Source organism: Numenius arquata, chromosome 13 (genome assembly GCF_964106895.1).
Source record: "Numenius arquata chromosome 13, bNumArq3.hap1.1, whole genome shotgun sequence".
NCBI classification, from domain to species: domain Eukaryota; kingdom Metazoa; phylum Chordata; class Aves; order Charadriiformes; family Scolopacidae; genus Numenius; species Numenius arquata.
This window is the reverse complement of record NC_133588.1, coordinates 10,591,021-10,610,565: the sequence shown is the minus strand read 5'-3', so window position 1 is coordinate 10,610,565 and position 19,545 is coordinate 10,591,021. Positions and strand designations below refer to the sequence as shown.

At 56.0% G+C, this 19,545-nt stretch overlaps 4 protein-coding genes across 5 annotated transcripts; 1 reads left to right on the top strand and 3 right to left on the bottom strand.

Annotated features, from left to right (window-relative positions):
* Positions 1–618: 618 nt before the first annotated feature.
* Positions 619–4,881, bottom strand: COG8 (component of oligomeric golgi complex 8). The gene is made up of 7 exons (XM_074158084.1): positions 4,568–4,881; positions 4,003–4,210; positions 3,108–3,926; positions 2,116–2,284; positions 1,823–1,951; positions 1,053–1,082; positions 619–776 (listed from the first exon to the last, which is right to left on the bottom strand). Exons 1-7 carry the CDS (start codon positions 4,879–4,881, stop codon positions 619–621), a joined length of 1,827 nt encoding a protein of 608 aa, XP_074014185.1.
* A 61-nt stretch (positions 4,882–4,942) lies between these two features.
* Positions 4,943–6,180, top strand: NIP7 (nucleolar pre-rRNA processing protein NIP7). Of its 2 annotated transcripts, XM_074158096.1 has the most exons (5): positions 4,943–5,030; positions 5,141–5,227; positions 5,371–5,509; positions 5,600–5,740; positions 5,825–6,180. In XM_074158096.1, the coding sequence occupies exons 1-5, from the start codon at positions 4,975–4,977 to the stop codon at positions 5,942–5,944; spliced, it is 543 nt and encodes a 180-aa protein (XP_074014197.1). In that variant the 5' UTR covers positions 4,943–4,974; the 3' UTR covers positions 5,945–6,180. The 2 variants fall into 2 exon arrangements, with proteins under 2 accessions (XP_074014197.1, XP_074014198.1); XM_074158097.1 differs by lacking the exon at positions 5,600–5,740 and having other exon boundaries at positions 4,975–5,030; positions 5,825–6,168.
* Positions 6,181–6,456: 276 nt separating this feature from the next.
* On the bottom strand, positions 6,457–9,404 carry TMED6 (transmembrane p24 trafficking protein 6). Its single transcript, XM_074158158.1, has 4 exons — positions 8,801–9,404; positions 7,578–7,704; positions 7,189–7,340; positions 6,457–7,010 (listed from the first exon to the last, which is right to left on the bottom strand). Exons 1-4 carry the CDS (start codon positions 8,996–8,998, stop codon positions 6,786–6,788), a joined length of 702 nt encoding a protein of 233 aa, XP_074014259.1. The 5' UTR covers positions 8,999–9,404; the 3' UTR covers positions 6,457–6,785.
* A 483-nt stretch (positions 9,405–9,887) lies between these two features.
* TERF2 (telomeric repeat binding factor 2) lies at positions 9,888–19,342 on the bottom strand. The gene is made up of 10 exons (XM_074158044.1): positions 19,167–19,342; positions 18,882–18,977; positions 18,206–18,336; positions 17,826–17,912; positions 17,011–17,157; positions 16,194–16,582; positions 15,247–15,633; positions 12,780–12,865; positions 12,019–12,071; positions 9,888–10,932 (listed from the first exon to the last, which is right to left on the bottom strand). The coding sequence occupies exons 1-10, from the start codon at positions 19,333–19,335 to the stop codon at positions 10,774–10,776; spliced, it is 1,704 nt and encodes a 567-aa protein (XP_074014145.1). The 5' UTR covers positions 19,336–19,342; the 3' UTR covers positions 9,888–10,773.
* Positions 19,343–19,545: the final 203 nt, after the last annotated feature.

Below are 19,545 nucleotides of genomic sequence, written 5' to 3'. Positions count from 1 at the left end.
GTGCTTGGAGCAGCCCCTAGCCTGGGGATGAGACCTGAGGGCTCCTGACAGCAACACCACCCTGCCCCAGTCCCACAGCCAGCACCCCGTGTCCCCCTGCATGTCCCCAGGCCAGGCTCAGCCCTGCTACCCCCCAAGCCCCATCCTGATGCCCCCACTGTGACCAGCTCTGGGCCCTGGTTGCTGCCCTCCACCATCTCCACTGTGGCACTTCTGCCTCCACTCGCCCGGCACTGCTCCCAGACAAGCCCTGGAGAGGGGGATCCTTCCCTCACACACACCCCCACCCCCTCCCTCCCTCCCAATGTAGCCCTGGCAGCAGGTCTTGTTCCTGGACCCATAAAACAATGTAAGGTGCAAGGGGCAGGAAGAGCCAGGAGTCACACTGAGTCCTCACAGTCTGTATTGGCTGCAATAAAGCTGAGTGGGAGCCCCCCGGGGCCATGGCTCCACGCTGCTTCTATCGCCAGGGTAAGGTCAAGGCCAGGCACCCACCGCCATGCTGGAGGAGCCCCGGGGACCGGGCACCCACCCAGGGCTCTGACACGGCCCCGCTCCGGAGATAGGAGGCGCCAGGACAGCCATTGGCCGGCAACCTGCTTGCCGGGGTGGTGGGCATCAGTCCAGGAGCTCCATCCAGCTGACGTTGGTGAAGGTGCGGGTGTCCATGCGGTCGATGTAGAGGATCCCGTCCAGGTGGTCCATCTCGTGCTGGATGATGCGGGCGGCCCAGCCCGTCGCCTCCCAGCTCACCGGCGCCCCGTGCTCGTCCACGCCTGCTGCCCGGGAGAGCAGTGGTCGGGAGGGGGGGGGGGGCTGGGTGGTAATGGGGGGAGAAAGGGGGAGGGGGGTGGTGGTGGTGGTAGGTGCGAGGTCCCACCCGGAGCTGAGAGGGGCAGAAGAACCACCCCCCCCCCCGGGGGGAGCAGGCGGGAGGGGTCGGTACCGGAGACGTGGACGGCCCAGTGTCGCGGGACGTAGGCGGAGAAGCCCTTGAGGCTGGCGCAGCCCTCGGGGCCGGTGACGAGGCGGGCGTCGAGAACGCGGAGCGCGGGGTTGACGAGCAGGCGGAGCGGGAAGGGCTCGATGGCGTGGGCGCGGCGCAGCGCCGGCGGGTACTGGCTGCAGCGGGCGGGGGACAGCTCGGCGGCAAAGACCCGCAGCGGTACCCCCAGCTGCGGGGCGCTCAGCCCCAGGCACGGCCCGCTCCGCAGCCCGGCCGCCAGCGCCGCCGCCAGCCGCCGCAGCTCGGGGCCGCCCAGCCGCTCCGGGGTGACGGCGGCAGCGGCGGCCCGCAGCACCGGGGCTCCCACCTGGCAGGGGGCGGCGAAAGGCGGGGTGGGCGGGCCCAGCACCCGCCGCCGCAGCGCCCGCCAGTACGAGCGCTCCCGCTCGCCCCAGCCCGCGGCGTCCCCGCACCGGCGGGCCGGGGGTCCCGACCGGGCCCGTCCCCACGCCAGTCGCCGCCCCGCCGCCAGCGCCGCCGCCATGGAAGCCGGCCTGCACGCGCCAGCTACGGTGGCCGCCGGGGGACCTCACGGGACGCCAGAGCGACCCCTGGCGGCTGGGAGGAGGCGCAGCACCCGGTGCAGGCAGGAGGTCCTTCGGGCAGGGGGAAGGCAGCGGGAAGGCAGGCAGGGGCCGGGGGCCACTTCACTCCCAGGGGGACGGGGGTCGCGGGGGTGACACAGCCCGGCCCAGCCGCAGCCCCACTACCCCGTGGCCGCTGGGATGTCCGGCGGCAGATCCCCCCCGGGGGGGCTCTCCTGTTGTCCTGCTGTCCTGCTCTCTCCAGGCATGGCCTCCTCTTCCCCCTCGGGACGTGGGGTGCTCTCCTGGGCCGGCTCCTCCTCACCCGGGGCTGGCAGGAGGAAAGCCAGCGGCTCCCTGAGGGCACCCACGTCGATGCAGCCCAGGTGGCCAAAGCGCTGCAGCTGGGTGGGGGGGACACCTGCCAGACAAGGAGAAGGGGCTTGGGTGGGGGCCCTCAGGCAACCCCTGCAGAGGTGGCAAGAGCAAGACAGGACCCAATATATCTCATGGAGGGGAAACCACAGGTGCTCTGCCCCCACCCACGGCTCCCTTCCCCATCAGATGCAAGTTTTGGGGTCTCACCCAGCGCCTGCGCAATCTGTGCCGGGGGAAAGAGGACCTGGAGGCAGCGGTTGAGGTAGGGCAGCAGGTCCTCCAGGAAGGCTGTACAGAACTGGGCAAAGAGCTCCTGCTCCCGCCCGCTGAAAGCTGCCTCCTCCGCACGGTGAAAGGCCAGGATGGTTTTGGTCACCTGGAGGGAAAGGCAGAGTTGTTAATTCCCCGGAGAGTCATTAATTATCCCTGCAGACAACCCCCCCAACTGCAGGGAAAAAGGGAATCAGCTGCCTGGTGGAAAAGGATCAGTTGAATATGAGCCAGCAGTGTGCCCAGGTGGCCAAGAAGGCCAAAAGCATCCTGGCCTGTATCAGGAATAGTGTGGCCAGCAGGACTGGGGCAGTGACTGTCCCCCTCTACTCGGCACTGGTGAGGCCCCACCTCAAACATTATGTTCAGTTTTGGGCCCCTCACTGTAGGAAAGACATTGAGGTACTGGAGCGGGTCCAGAGAAGGGCAATGAGGCTGGTGAGGGGTCTGGAGCACGAGCCTCATGAGGAGCATCTAAGGGAACTGGGGTTGTTCAGCCTAGAGAAAAGGAGGCTGAGGGGAGACCTTCTCGCTGTCTACAACTACCTGAAAGGAGGGTGTAGCGAGGTGGGGGTCGGGCTCCCAAGTAACAAGCAATACGACAACAGGAAACAGCCCCAAATTGCGCCAGGAAAGGTTTAGATTGGGTATCAGGAAAAATTTCTTCACTGAAAGGGTTATCAGGCATTGGAACAGGCTGCCCAGGGAAGTGGTTGAGTCACCACCCCTGGAAGTATTTAGAAGACATGTAGATGTGGTGCTTGGCAACATCGTTTAGTGGTAACTTGGCAGCGTTAACCCTTGGACTCGATGATCTTTAAGGGTCTTTTTGAACCTCTATCACTCTATCCTATGAATACTCAGAGCTGGGTGAGTCTGTCCCTGTGTTCTCCCAGGACAAGGCACAGCTCCATCCCCTGGTGCCTCACCTCGCCAAGAGCGTCCTCCAGGCAGGCGGTGACATCCTGGGCCAGGGCGATGGGGCAGCAGAGCCGCAGGTCATTGAAGGCAACAAGAAGGCCATTGAGGAAGCAGGCGAGAGGTGGAAAGTCCAGCAGCACCATGGGTGGCTGCAGCGTCCCTGGCTGGGCTGTGGGCACTGGCACCCCAGCGCTGCCCCCCAGGACGGCCGGGGCAGAAATGAGTGTGTAGGAATTCATCTCCTCCCGAAATTTGTCCACCGTCTCCTCCACCGCCTTCCTGAAAGCAGCGGCAGCCACGCGCTGGAAAAGGGGGGCCAGCTGCCCACGGAAATCGGCCCCCACCCTGCTGAAGGAGAGGCCAAAGTACATGCACTGCCCCAGCAGCGAGTCCAGGCGGCCGCCCACCCCGCGCTGGAGATCGCGCTCCAGTGTCCGCAGGAACTCAGAGACCTTCTGCAGCACCCAGCCATGGAAGATGGCCCCCTCGTTGAGGGCCTGCCCCTCGGGGGGCAGGAGCGGCTCCTCGTCAGAGAAGATGGCACGATACTGGGTGATGATGTCGAAGAGGTGGACGCGGCAGGCCTCAATGGTCTTGGTGATGTGGAAGTAGGGGTCATCCTCAGGGATGGAGGCCTGGATGGAACGCAGCCAGGCATCCCGCGCCTGCAGGAACTTGATGCGCAGCTCAGCCTCCGTGAAGACATCCATGCGCCGCAGGTAGCCAATGACCCGCAGGCAGGCTGGCAGCTGGATGTTGGTGCGGAGCTGCTGGATGAGCTGGTTCAGCATCAGCTGGGTGGACTGGCGCACCTCGTCCACGATGCCCTGGGGTGAGAAAGAGGCCTCAGCTGCAGGGGCCAGGCATGTGATAGCGGCAGGGCAGTGGCAGAGCGGGGCCTACCTGGATCACAGGGATGCTGCTGTGCTTCCTCTCCAGCCGGCGCACATAGGCAGCGAGCTCCAGCGCCTCCTCGTAGTAGCCGTTGCGAACGCAGGTGTCCATGAGCTGCGGGATCTCGAGGATCTCCAGGATCTCCGTGTGCCGGTTCAGCGTCAGGCTGTTCATGCGCCGGCTGCAGGCGATCTCCTCAGCATCACGCATGAAGTTCCTGTGGGATTGGGGTGGGATCAGCACAAGGCTCCCCCCAGAGCGAGAGTACCCCGGGACCCTCCCACCCATACTGGCTTTTCCCCAGCACCATTCAGGGGCCCCTCCCAGTGCTGCCTCTACCCCGAGTCCCAGCAGGTCCTAATCCTTACTGGGCCCAGCATCAGGACCCCCCTCGCCCTCTCCAGCCCAGCCTTCACCAGACTCCCTTATCTGCAGGGCTGCTCCCACACCCTCAGACCCTGTCCCAGCCTCACCCCATCCCCATTCCTTTCTGCTCCCCCCCCAGTCCCTCCACTTCCATCTGTGCCTTCCCCACCCCTGGGTGCCCCTGCTGCCCCAGTCCCCGTCCCCGCACCGGCAGGCATCCTGGAGGGCGGGCAGGCGGTCCAGCAGGCTGCCGAGGCGGCTCTCGATGCCGCCGAAGCCGCGGCCGGCGCGGCCGGTACACTCGGCGGAGCGGATGAAGGCCCGGTAGTGCTCGAAGGCCAGGCGGCGCGTCTCCGCCCCCACCCGCGCCCGCTCCGCCGCCAGCCGCGCCGGCTCCCGGCCCAGTTCCGCCAGCCCCAGCGCCGCCAGCTCGGCCACATAGGCGGAGAGCTCGGGGCCGCCGGCCCCCGCCGCCGCCGGGCCGCGCAGCCAGGCCAGCAGCCGGACCTCCTCCGCCGCCATGGCTGCCGCCCGCTCTCGACGGGCCGCCGCGTCACTTCCGCTCCGCGGTTGCTTCCGGTTCCGGCGCGGTCCCCGCGTGTGCGGTGCGGGGCGATGCGGCCGCTGACCGAGGCGGAGACGCGGACGGTCTTCGAGAAGCTGGGACGATAGTGAGGGACCGGGGACCGGGGGGAACGGGAGGAAGCGGACATGGGGAGGGGATGGGGACCGGGAGGGCCGTGGCGGTAGGGGGCCGGGCTCACCGCGTCTGTCCCCGCAGCATCGGCGAGAACATCCAGCTGCTGGTGGACCGGCCCGATGGCACCTACTGCTTCCGCCTGCACCGCGACCGCGTCTACTACCTGAGGTGAGCGGGGCCGGGAGGGAAACGGGACGGGACGGGACGGGACGGGGCAGCCAGGCCCTGCGTGGGGGGGGGGGGGCTCCGGTGCCAGCCCGTGCGGGGCTGCGGGCCCGGGAGCCGCTCCAGCTTTGTCTGCTCCCCCGCAGCGAGAAGCTGCTGAAGGTGGCTACGAGCATCCCCCGGGACAACCTGGTGTCGCTGGGCACCTGCTTCGGGAAGTTCACCAAGACACAGAAGTTCCGGCTCAGCGTCACAGCCCTGGACTTCCTCGCGCCCTACGCCAAGGTGGGACACGGCCCCCCCCATCTGCCCCCCCCCCCCCCCCGCCCCACACCAGGCTCTCCAGCCCCTCACCGCTCTGGGTCTCTCTTGTAGTACAAGGTGTGGGTGAAGCCCGGCTCCGAGCAGTCCTTCCTCTACGGCAACCACGTCCTGAAGTCGGGCCTGGGCCGCATTACAGAGAACACAGCGCAGTACCAGGGTGTGGTGGTGTACTCCATGGCTGATGTCCCCCTGGTGAGTGGCTGGCGCAGCCCCTGCGCTTTCCAGGGCTGGGGTGTGGAGAAAACTCTCTCTCATCTCTGCTTCATCCCCCCCCAGGGCTTTGGGGTAGCTGCCAAGTCTACCCAGGAGTGCCGGAAGGTTGACCCTATGGCCATCGTGGTGTTCCACCAGGCTGATGTTGGGGAGTACGTGCGGAACGAGGACACGCTGACCTAAGGGACCTCGAGCGTTTCTGGCTAGAATGGACTTTGTCCTGCACCATTGGTGCAGTAGTGGCACAGGGAGCCGTGGGGAACCCACCCTGAGCAGAGCGGAGGTGGTGGGAGCCACCAGCATGCAGCCCTAAATCCCCAGGAGGGGGATGAAGAGGCTACTTCCAGTGTGAGGAAGAGCTCCCCCTGCATCAGCCTTGCCCTTGCCATCACATAAAGAAATCCTGTTCCTTTTCCCAGAGTGCCTGTTGTCTGGTGCAGAGTCTCAGGGAGGAAGGAGGTGGGGAGGGCGGGCTGTGGGTCTCTGCCTGCCTGGGTCAGTGTCTCAGACAGTGCAACACACCAGGGTGTGACTCCAGAGGGGAGAAGCACCACGGATGAGGCCAGGGGAGGCTCTGCAGTCCTGGGGGTGAGCTGCAGGGAGGGAGGGAGGGAGGGATGGGGCAGACAACTGCCTGCAAAGGAGGACTTGCTTCACCTGGGCTTGCAGAGGATGGATGGACAGCAGGCTGCGATCACTCTACTGAGCATGTGCCAGGGGTTCCTTTATTGAGTGGCTGGTAGAAAAGGCACACTAGGACACTAAGGATGGGCAAAGGTGTAACAAACCAACCCAGCACACAAAGCTCAGGCGATCGCGCCACACTTTTCTTCTGTCGGGGTGATTTCAGCCAAGGCAGGGCTAGAGCCAGAGGCAGGAGAAGGGTGAACACTCCATCCTCCTCCTTGAAGCAGGATCCGGCCTTCCCTCCCGCTCTGCGAAGGGGCAGAGTGGCAGCTTGGTTCCCAAGCGCTGCAGGCAGCAGCAGGCTGGGCTGTGGTCCTGCCCACGGTTCCAGGTGCTGCTAGCACTTCTGCCTGCTGGAGGTTTGCACGTTGAAGAGACGCTTCAAGAAGTAGAGCTGCAGGACCCCGGAAAGGACAATGACGCAGCTCTGAGCCATCGACCACCAATTGACATAGTTGTAGTTGGACTCCAGGAGGAAGGAGTCGGACCCTTTCCGCATTCGGGCGAAGTTGTAGAACCGCCACATGTGGAAGATCTGGAGCTGCAGCTTCTGGATGCTGACCTGGGGGAGAGGTGCGTGGTCAGCAGGGGGGCCACAGCAGAGCTTGGGGCTGGCAGAGCTGCTCCGAGCACATCCCACTGGGCTGATAAACTGCAGCTCAGCCAATGGCAAACACTCTTCTTGGTTCCCTTGGGAGGACATGCCTGTTGGAGCACCCTGTGGTCACCTTGACACTTACCTCTATTGCCTCCAGTGTGGTGTTCAGCTCTTTCTTCTCTTCTGGCTGCTTGTTTTCGGCATTGAAGCCTTCATAGTAGACACCAAAGTTGAGATACACCTGCATGAAGCCAAAGTGGCTTTGCCGGTTGTCCAGGCACAGCTGGTAGAAACCTGCAGAGAGAAATGGGTATTACTGTTTCCCGAGTAGGAGAGCTGCTGCCAGGCAGACCCATCCCCAGCACTCGACCCTCATCCTCCCCATTAGGGAGGAAGGAGTGATCAGACTGATCAATGCTCTGGGAAGCGCTGGCCATCTGAGCAGGCTCAGAGATGCTGGCTGGGACCTGGCAGCCCCCAGCCTCCTGCCTGCCTGCAGGTGGGCTGGGCAGGGACAGGGGCAGCGGTGACCTGTTTCCTTGGTGAGGAAGTTGATCTGTCCTCGCACGTCCTGGGAAATACCAAGCTGGAAGCCGTTGGGGTCGCTCGCTGTGGCCATGATGTTCCTGCTGTTGGCAATCCCTGTCGCCCGCTGGACCTGGAGGCAGGAAACACCCGAGAGGGATTGGTGAGCCTGGCTCTGCACCCGGTAAGCAGATGGGAGCCCACGGGAGCCCTTGTGCACAGGGCAGGGACCTCTACTGGGGGTTGGTCTGGGGTCCCGTGAGGAGCTGGCCCCTTCATTACTATGAGCTGAGGCCCGAAATAGCCTCCAGCTACGTGTAAAAGAAACCCCCGTTATCTGCAGCCTCGTGTAATGAACCCTGCAGTTCCCAACACCCATACACGGTGCTGAAGGTGCTCACAGGCCCCGTGTCTCCCACCCCACAGGCCCATCCTGGCTTCTTGCCGCCTGGATCAGGTTCTGCCAGCTGCTGGAGCACTGGGAAATGGAGCTGTGCTGAGCCCCAGGGCCGTGCCATGTTCTGTGGGGCTGCTCTGCCGAGTGCAGAGCCAGGGGGAAGCTGCCAGCGCTGGGCACAGCCGTGCCCCGGCTCTCCTTCAACCAGCCTAGTGTAAACAGGAGATAAAAGGCTGCAGTTTCCCCTGTGGGAAGGGGACAGAGCGTAGGGACAAGCAGACAGGGCTGTGCCTGAGACCTTCGGTGTACCTTCCAGCTGCAGCTCAGAGGAGAGTCAAGAGTTGCATAACAGCCTCCAGCCAGCCCAATGAAGGGCAGAGCTCCCTGCAGTGCCGGGACACCCCCAGCTCTCTGTGAGCGAGCTCCAGAAGCTCGGGCACCACGTCCAGAGTTCTCTTTAAATTTTTAAAACAAGTATTTATAAAAATAAACAGGATTGATGATGCCCAAGAAAGCACGGTCCCTGAAATGAAGCATCTAAGTGACTGCAACCATTCCCTGTCTCGACCAAGGGCCTTTCCCTCACAAGGCAAACCATCTCCACCCCGGGGGCAGCAGGTCTGGAGTTCAGCTGGCACATGGCCTTCAACCCACAGGGTCTTCCTCTGCACATAAGCCTGGTCACAGGACTAAGGCAACGGAAGATCACCCGCCACAGGACCTGCTGCACCCCCAGAGGAGGCAGCGGTCACCAGCAGCACCACCATTCCCCAACCCCATCGGCAGCTGCACCGTGCTGACAGCCTCCCGGGACACGTCCCACAGCACTCACCTCGTAGCTGAAGAAGAAGTTGCCGCTCTGGTGTGCAAACTGCCAGAAGCACTCCACGGCGCCGGCAGGGATGACGATGGCAAAGTCGTAGCGATCTGCCCCACGGAAGAGGGGCTCCTGGCCGGACCCGCTCAGGGGCTCTGTCTTGGGGCAGCCAGCGGGGCCCAGCAGCAGTGCCAGGAGCACCAGCAGCAGCATCCTGCTTCCCAGCCTCCAGCGCTCCCTCCCGCTGGGGCAGGGCAGGAGCGGGGACCCGAGGTGGCAGGGGTAATCATTAACTGCTCCGCAGCAGCACCGGTGTCAGGAGGAGCACGGCACAGGCTCTGCTCCTCAAGGTGATCTCAGTGCAGAGCAGGAGCTGGTCTGACTCGTCCACATTAGAGCTCACCCAGCTGAGACCTTCTGCAGAGGTTGGGGTTACTGTGAAGAAGCACCACAGTCACCAGCAGCACCTCCCAGCTGCACAGAGCTGGTCCCCAGCCAGCCCCGCTCCCCTTGCTGGCCAACGGTCTGCCAGTCTGTGTCTTCTGAACAAGCAAATTAAGTAGGAAAAGAGTTTTACTGCAAGAAACTTCCAGTTTCTTAGAGCAAAGCCTTGGTCTGCAACACCTTTCCCTGCTCCCACCCCAGGAAAACAGTTTTACAAGCAGAAGGGGAAGGAAAGGCACAGCCACAGCCAGGTGACGAGGGAAGTTCATTCCAGCAGCTGCTGCTGAAGGACAGAGGGGAAGCAGGTGCTACCAAACAGACTTCTCCCCAGCCCTGACTCTGTGGGAACGCTGCCAAGAGAGGCTGCTTTTAGAAAATGCTCCCATACCTCCCCTGCCCTTTGACTTCAACAGAAATTAGTCCAGAAGCTTCTGCTTCATGCCTACACCAATGCGTCAGCTACTCATACCTTCAGGGCATCGCTGCTGCACCCCAAACAGCTGCCGACCCAACACCCCCAGCCCTAAGCCAGCCCAGGAGGCAGATGGGGAGCCCCACGTTCCTGGTGTGGTGTGTGCCCCAGTGGGGTAGCGAGCAGGCAGTACCCCAAACTGCCGCATTTCCACCCGTGAGCTATAAGTTCACACTTACTACAACTCAGGATATCCAACAAGACAGGAACTTTATTTTACAGAATGGACTCCAGCTTTGGCACCTGAAGGCAGGGAACAGGCAGCACCCTTGGAGCTCGTACACTTGCAGGGATCACACACACAGGAAGGGGACATGACCGGGAGAGAGAAGTGCCAGTAAGACATGACCAAAATCAGTAAGCACTTGAACTTTTTAACATGGGAGCAACCAACATTTTGAGTATTGAAACAAAAAAATAATGTTTTTAAAGCCTCAAAGCTGGGAGGGAGAAATTGCCAGTTGCAGACTTGTCATGTATAAAGCAGAAAAAAAAAATACGGGGGAAAAAAAAAAATAACAAATCTAAGCAGATCACCTTGCCTAATCTCTTCTTCTCCCCAGAAGCTCTGGGACTACGTGCTGCTTCTCTCCCACAAGGGACTGAGAGTAAACAGATGAAACAAGAGATTCACAGTTTAGAAAATTAAAACACATTAAAATAGCCACTGATGGGATTATCCTACCATAGCCTCTGAACAGAGAAAACTGTCATTTCAGTAGCCCATCAGGTTGGGATTCATTCTACGAATGCTGCAGTTGTCAGGTGGAAAAGGAAGTCCTGATCCAGGCCGTTTCTGAGCACGTGCAATCAGGCTGTGCAGCTTCTGCCAACTGCAGAAGACCTAAACCTTGCAGCTACAACTTGAGACACAAAGCTCCTCGGTTCTTGTCAGACGTGGTTCCATCTGCTGCAGCAGTCTTGGGTACCATGAGCCAGAGGGGCTCACCAAACCAGCCCCAACACACACCAGGAATGAGCACAGCAGCCTCCCCGCTACTGTTGCTCCGGTCCATCTTTCAAAAGACAAGTAAGAAGGTTTTTTGTGCTGAAGGTCTCATGGCTCCCGACTTCAGAGGATTCCCAGCTTTTTCATGGTCCGCCAGCGATCCTTGATCATCACTGGCGTGCGGTTCTGGAAGGGGTATTTCTGGCAAATGGCCTTCCATCTCCCTTCTCCAAACTTCTTCACGCCTTCTTTGATCCACTCGCTCTCCTGTATTGTCCATTTCTACAAAAGAGCAGGTAATTAGTGCTCTGTGAGTACAGAGTGCGGTTCCAGGGAGGAGTTGCACTTGGCAGAGAACTGCGCTGTAACTCTTTCCTAGCATGTTAGCTTCCCCTTATCACCTGCGCTAGTAACATGGAGGAAAGGCAGAGATGTTCTGTCAATAGCACACACAACACTCAATAATCGCTCCACTGAAGATGTGCTCTCGTAACTGTTACGAGTAAGAGAACTTGTACGCAGTAATGAGAACTCAGCTCCAGCACAAGCCCAGGAGTAGTTCTGCTTCCCAAAGCACAATACCAATCACGTAAAAGAGGAGCTACCTTTTGATGCAACAGCAAGCACCAGAAAGTACTCACTGCCTACGCCCCGCCTAACAGCATACAAGTAGTGTGTTAAAAAAAAAAAAAAAATCTGCAAGCTCAATAAATCTGCAAGCTCATGTCTTCTCCCTTGAATTTTTGTACTGGAGGCAAAACGCAAAATAACTGAAGAAAGCAGTTACTGGGAACGAAGTGCTACCTGGCGTACAGCAGCACAAGAGCCAGCAGCTCTCTTCCTACAAACAAGGGTGAGTGTTCCTAATAGCACCAAACTTGAGACCTCTTTCCAGGTGACAGCTGCCACACACGTGTCCCTCACCAGAACAAGATGCTGAACTTCTCCAGTACATGGAGAACTCAGCAAACCTAGTTATGAACAACATGCATCAAGCAAAAGAGATGTCATGCACATAACCAGTGCCTGGCGTGTGGGAGGCACAGCTTTAGCCAACTACCAAATTGGGCTGTTTTAACAGAGGAACTCCAGCCAGCTCTGTGAATGCAAAGACCTGCACAACTCGGATCAAGCCTGGATATTACAAGCACCGGCCTCAGGAAGCATCACTTTCCAAACCAGCCTCCAGTGCTTCACTTAAAAGCACAGCAGCCGCTCACCCCGCTGTAGTGAACTGCAGGCTGCTGAGGAAGTGGTCTGAGCTGCAATCTTCACCAAGGTATTGCAGACCGTTCCATAGTTTGCTCTTCTATACAGACATGTCCTCATTTCAGGCCTTACTGAAACAATTTAAGGGCTCTACATTACCTGTTTCTTGGAACCGAAGACTGTAGCATTGTGGCTGTTTCTCCCAAACGATGCTGAAAAATAAGGCAAGAGGATTACATTTCACCATAACTCAGGAGGTGCTCACCTCCTCGAGAGACTGCCTTGGGCTCAACTGCTGAACTATGCAGTCAGTCTGCAACGAGAACATCCCATGATAGACAATGAAACCAAATTCCTTTATCCCTCCCTTTTCTGCAGCTACAGCAAGGACGGCCGTTCCGTTTCAAGCCCCAGTTGCTTCATGTGAAAGCTTTCCAGTAAGATCTGTTTTAAACTAGCCAGTACATCAAGACCGGGGGCATCCATCCAGGACACGGCTATGCTGTATGTTGAGGCTGAAAGCAGACATCCATTGTCCGCTCTTTTTCACCAGCTAAGCTGTGCATCGAGCTGCAAAGGGAACTGGACTGGAAAACTGATCCGGCTGAAAGGGTAAACTTAATCTGTATTTCATGGCGCTAAAGCGGGAACGGGGCAAGAGCTGTATTTCCAGTATTTATATCCTGTAAGCTAAGCATTATTAGCTTATGGGACACTGGAACAGGAGATTTTAGCATACATTTTAGGTCAGAGGTACAAAGAACAGATATCTCAGAGTTGGACAACCACCTATTTTCTTGGGCTTTTAGGATTTCTGTGTTCAAAATCCAGTCACACAGAAGGTGGCAGGACACTCACGAATGAGCCACAAGGCCAGGATCATCATCAATTAACACCTGCAACAGCAACTCTGTTCTTACCCACATCTGAGAAGAGCTCATCCTCCTCACTCCAACTGTCTTTTGCTTCTTCGCCGTATGAGCTGTTCCACCTTCTTTGGAAGGACCTGAAAGCAGGCAAGCATTTACTTCAGCTACTGGCTTGGGAGAATATTTTAGGGGGAGAAGGCGCAGGGCCACAGCAGGCAAGCCTGTGGCGAGCGTGAAGTGCGGAGAAATGCACCCAGAAAGCAATACGTAAACACGCTGCCACCTCCTCCACTCCTCTCTGAGGGGGAATGAATCCTTAGGAGCCCCCGTCTGAAGGTAAGGCGTGCAATATATACTCAAATACAAGTGGTGTATTGTATTTTCAAGCCCGCATTTGCAAAAACAAGTGACTGTGTATTAACTACACAATTAAGCACTCACAGCAAACAGACACACAGAGCTGGACTCCCCAGGCCTTCCTGTATGGCACAGACTTGCCAACAGCGCAGAGGAGAAGCCTTTAGTCTTCCCAAGAAGCATTTAATTCTTACTGTTTCACTACTAACACTGCTGAGGTCAACCAAGCTACAGAGGCCTCTCTCTGAGATCAAGTGCCTCAATGCTGTCACCCGCTTCCAATCCTCAAGCACAAACTTGTCAGATGAAACGTTAAATAAACGTTAAAAAAAACCCAAACAACAATCAACCAGCACTTCAAAAGGTTCACCCAAGGCTATCACATCCAGCATAATTGAAGCTATTTATAACTACAAGAAAATAGCTGTTCTCTATTCTTACTTGCAGTTGGACCGTTGAGCCCCTCTTACTTGCACATAAAAAATTTGAGAACCAGCTACTGGCAGAGATGCACCCGATTAGATTTCCAGACATCTGTCATTAGCACCACTGCTACCATGAGCCAGTTAAAGGCTTCAAGACAAGACATCCCCACAAGCAGCACAGACAACAGATCACTTTCCAGGTGAACTGGAAACCAACTCGCACAGCGGCAGCCCTGAAACTCGAGAATTGCTCAAGCCAGCGTCAGCAGCGCAGCATCAGCCCCACTCCGGGCTCCTTCCTGATCCAGCACCAACCCTTGCTTTACGCACCTGGCACAGGATGGGAAAGCATCACACCCGAGTCACCGCGTCCGGCCCCTTGCCAGTGCAGTCAGACACAGCACTCTGCTCTGGAAGAGTTCACAAAACACCATCCTATCCCCACAACATTCCCCAGCACCCTCAAAATAAACTCCAGACATATCCTAGGGACAGCAATGTCAGTTGTAATGTACTACCGGAGAAAAGCAGAGAGATCAAGCATCACTGCTCACAACTGCTTTAAAAAACCCAGGAAATTTATTAAGTAGAATTCTCGGATCACTCGAGGAAGTAGATAACATGGGGGGTGGTGCATGTTAGAAATCCCTTCTGAGCATCATCTCCGACAATTAGCTTAACCCTGAGCAAGACACATCAGCAAGGCATCTGAGATTCCACCACCATTTGCACCAATGCCAGCTACACTACAGCACATCTCTACTTGCAGCCACTCTCCCGTGCTTCAGCGAAAGACAGTCCATCTCCAGAGCAGCCAAGCTACACAGAGCACCGGGATGTTTGCTGCCTGCCCTTCAAAACCAAACCTTTCTGTTCTTGACATTCTTAAGCCAGGAACTTAAGGGAAAATGTGTTTCGTTTATCTTTTTAACGACATCAAACTCTCCTCAGTCCTCCCAGCTTCACTCCTGGGGATCCAAAGCATCATTACTGCTGGCTGCTATGCAACTTCACTAAGCAAAAAAGAGCAACCCAGACATTTAAGCAGGAAGCTTTGTTACACCCTGCTGCAGCCCACAGGAGATACTCATCAGACTCTAAAGCTAAGAGTCTCTTATCAGTGTTAATTTTAGACTTCTGCTGGTAAGCCTACTTTGCTGTTTTCTATGGGAAATCCTTATAAAAAGGAAAAAAAACACTAACATGCCCCTACCTCTTATTGCTGTCATTTCAGCTGCAAGGTAAGCAATAACATATTGAAGAAACAGTCACAAAGCTACAGCTGGAGTTTCTTAGCCAACACAGGTTTCAGGAAAAAAGAACTTTAACTAGGTCAGTGTTGTATTTCTCATGAGGTGGAAAGGAGATTTTAATTTGTTCCACAAGATGCATCTATGAACTCTTTCCAGCTTCAGCATCACTAACCAAAGTGCAGAGAAACACGCGTTACCTGTGATACACGTGCTGGAATCACCTACCAATACTAACTGCAGTACCTCTGACTCATTGCCAGTGGAAGCTGGATCATTTTCTCCTCTCCATTAACCAAACAGTAAAGTGTAAAGACAACAGAGCATTTACTTTGCCCAGTTCCACATATGCTAGCGAACAAGGATGGTCAATATACTCATCTTAAATTAATTATAAAGGTTTCTGTTGTTCATGCTACCGATGCCAGCTGCAAGTCAAGAGATTGGGTGCAGATTAGAATATACCACAAGAGATGGGCTTCATACTTGGCACTCTTAGTGGATACAGGCTGGTCATGCACTTTCTGAACAGGTCTGGAAGCAGAAGATACAACTGGCTCCTGGGAAGAGTCTGGGCTCTCACTCAACTCGCTGTACTGGTTGTCTTCTTCCATGACCAGCTTGCTTATGGTCAACAAGCGTTTGCCCTTATGGGATATTTCAGGAGGGTCTGAAATCTCAGAGTCTTGACTCTCCTCTTCTTTCCGTCTCTTGGTTCTGTGGGATACAGAAGGAGACAGTTGCTTGGGTAAAGAAAAGTCTGTTTCGTCCAGTTTGGTGAAGAGTGCATCAGAATCCTGGGAGTCCGACAAGATCTTGAAAGCTTCTCTCAGAACAGAAATCCCATACGTGGTTACAGTTCCAGAGGGCTGCCTACAAAATAAACAGAACTGAGAAGGTTGTAAAGATATCACCAAGGTGGCTCCACTTCACTGAAAACAGGCTCTTCCCCTATGGTGTGACCCTCAATTGGCCTTAGGGTGCAAATAAAATCTATTGAAGAGGGCATTCCCAGCCCTTCAGTCTGCCTTCCTTCTAAACAGTGAGGAGTACCCGGGAAGCAGGTCTTGAGAGAACATTCCCATGGCCCATGTGCCACTGACTAAGGGCTGAACCATACGGGTACCAAAAGCTGCTCCATGAGAGCAAACCTTCTGGCAGCCACTGGCCTCCTTCCCTAGTTTAGAAAAGTATTACGTATCTTCAGATAAAAAAAAAACACAAACAAAACAAAAAAACACAGACCACCTTAACATTTTTACTGTGATCCAGGCAGAAGCCTTACACCGATGGCCTTTGCGGCTTGCTTGGGCAGACCTGCTTGGGCTGGCATTTTGGGAAGTTAAGAGCTGCCTGGACAGAACAAACTACCCCTCAGAAGAGAACTGCTGCCACACTTCATCCAAAATGCAGGGCCAGACTCTTCTGCCCACCTTTCCAAGTCCCTGAAGGACACTCCTGGAAGTTCCGGAGCTGCTGCTTTAGATATTTCCATAGGCTCTGAATCCTCTTCCAGGGTATTAACCACTTCTATCATATATTCAGGAGCTGTTGCTGGCTCAGTAGCTCCTTCCATAGGCTCGGGAGCTGCTGCAGAGTCACTAGCTCCTTCCATAGGCTCAGGAGCTGCCGTGGGGTCGTCCCCCCTTTCTGCAGGGTTAGGAGCTCCCTCCAGGTCTTTTGCTGGCTCTGGAGAGGGATTTGTCCTTCCCAAGGGCTCCAGAGCTGCTGCCTGGTCCTTTGGCCCATTTGCAGACTCAGGAGTCACTGACGGGCATTTTGGTTCTTCAGCATGTTCTGAACTCAAAGTCTTTTTTATTATCTTGGAGAGAGAAAAAGCACGTAACTGTTATAAAGACGATTCCCCAGACTACCATTCAATTTTATCCCCTCCCAAAGATATTTTAAGCTGCTATTCCCAGTTCAATCGGCACCATGTGCAGAGTTCATGTCTATCAATTAAAACCTGTTACATGGATTGAAAAAATGGGTTCAACTGTATAAACCTTTTAGGAATGGACGGAGTTTAAAGTATTTTGGATTCAACCCGCTGTTAATCAGGTGCCTAAGCTCTAACTCATTACTGGCACAGCAGGCACTTGGAAGCCAAATTACTGTATTTCATTGCCTTATAGCAAAGTAAGTGTCAGTTCTCCCCAGGTCTGCATCTCATGCCGTTCTCCTGCTGCCCCTCACTGGGGCAGAAGCAAGTGCAGGACGGGAAGCCAGGTAAGCAGGGCAGACACGTACCGTTAGCAGCAGTGGCTCCGAATCATCCACGTAGGTCTTCAGGAACTGAAACATGTTCTGCTGGAAGTTCTTGTAAGAAAAGTTTTTGACCATTGGATGAGTGGCATTCTGCTCCCGGATAACAGTCAGCAACTCATTCCTCTTTTTCTAGAGAAGAGGTAAGAAAGCTCTAAATCAGTACAAGGGTATAAATGCCAACTGCAGGAGCTAGGATCTGCACAAGGATTGGGCCTTTCCTATTTGACATTTTCCAGGTACAAGTAATTTACACTGACATAAGGCTGGGAAAAGACCAGAGGAACGGGAGAGCCATCTTATTTCAGCACCTCTGACTTTTTGCTTCCAGCGCCCAAGACACTACACTGCCTACAGAAATAGAAACAGGGACTCTTCCCGCTTTCAGAACCAGCCCTGCTTATGAACTCCTGTTCTACACATGAGCTTGAGTTTGCCTCGAGGTAAAGGATGAATGCTGATGCCTGGAAGACCCATGAAGATACACGAGGGAACGTGAGTAACAGAGGGAGCTCCAAAGTGACGATGAACATGCTTTAGAAATGCACGATACTGAGAGTCCACCTTTCACGGAGGACTCTTTCCCTTTCATCACCCCTACCCAGTCTTCTTGCTCAGGTTTCTCTAAGGGGCATGCTTCTCAGGGAAACATTTTATTCCTGCAACATGAGTCACTGCTCCCTCTGCCAATACCCTGTAAGACATCTCAGGCCACCTCCAAATATCCCCACTCCCAAGCACCCCGTAAGACATATCGCACAGGCCTCAAACAGTCATCTTTCATTCCGGTGCAGACTCACCTGACTTTTAGGGTCCTTCCCTATGTGTCTCTTTACAATTTTTGAAGCTTTATCAAACTCTCTGTTTTTGATGCAGACAATAACAGCCTACAGAAAAAAACAAACACCAATTTCTCTGTTGACATTGAATTGCCTATACTCTCTAAACCAGCTTGGAAAAGCATGTAAAATAAGCAAGTATGGCATGCAGGTAACAGCTTAGTACAACAACTTCTACATTAACTGATGAAGAAGTACATACACTGATGATATGTGTCTGCAGCCAAGTCAGTACTAACTATGGTATTCTACATGCGAGGCAATTCTCACTGTCACTTACGCAAGACCTTTCTAAGACAAAAGATGAGCAAAATATTAATCAAAAAAGAAAAAGGTCTTACAGCTTCCTTCACCATTTTCTGAACAGTTTCCATTGTCTTCTCAGCCACAGAGAACTCCTTCTGAATGAGCTCCAGGACACCGATTGCCGATTCGAGAGGGGTGAGCTCTGAATCTTTATCAAAGGTACAATCTACGAGAATTAACAGGTGCTGTTTTACAAAGTGTTCACAGCAATGCCTTACAGACAGCTAGTTACTCGATTTGCTCAGCTTTGACTGCAAATTCTAGAGCTACTGAGGAGAATGGCAGGCTGACTGCCAACTGCCTAAACTGCAAGTTTCCCCCCACAGGCATGGAAAGCTACAGAAGCACCACCTGACTACCAACAACTGAACCAGAGGGAGCATTTCAGAAGCTGAGGGGTGCATTCAGATAGTAGGACAGCCCTGGAGCTTGAATTCGAGTACACTGCTCCTGCCTAAGGGCAGCAGCCTTTCACTTGCTACAGCAGTGCAATGCAGGCATGAACAGCCATGGTCTCTCGCCCCTCATGCTTATGGGAAAGCTCCTACAGCTTAAGAGTTTCATCCCAGAGCTCTACTCTGTGCAGAAACACAGCTCCTGGGAGCTGCAGGGGACAAAGCCACAGAACAAGGCATGCTCCAGCTGGGGGAGCGGGCTGCAAGACAAGACAGGGCTCTCCCTAGGGCCTTGCTGAGAGGGTTGGGGACCCACCGAGGTTCTCGCCTTCCTCAATCTGTGACAGGAACTGCATTATGCGCAGCATCTTGGCCACCACGGGCTCCTTCTCCAGGGGCCGCAAAAGCAGCGCTGTGGAACGAAGGGCAGATTACAGCGATACAGCACGGGCCAGCCCCGGCCCCAGCCCCGCTCCCCCCTCGTAGCCGCCCCGGCTCTCTCCCTCACCGCGCAGCCCGGCCTGCCCTTTCCCCCCGCCGTGTCCCCGCTCCCCTCACCCCCAGCCCGCCTCCTCCTCTCAGCTCGGCCCGCGCGGCCCACCCTGCATGACGTCACGGAGCTGACGGAAGTCGCTGTACCGCCCGGCGCGGTAGGCCGCCATGGCCTGGTAGAAATAGAACTGCAGGACGCAGCGGTTCACCGCCTCCTCGGGGACGCCACCCCGCGCCGCCATCCCCTCCCGCCGAGCGCCCTTCACCCGCTTCCCCATCCCGCCAGGAACTGACGTCAGGCCCGAGCGGAAGTGACGATGACGCCCAGGCGCAGCCCCGCCCCTGGGGCGCGAGTGGCGTATTCCCGAGCATGCGCCTACAACTCCCGGCATGCACCGCGCCAAATCGCCCACCGCACCTACAGCTCCCGGCGTGCACCGCGGCGCCGCTCTGGCGCCCCCTGTCGGGCGGGCGGGGCGCCGCAGGGC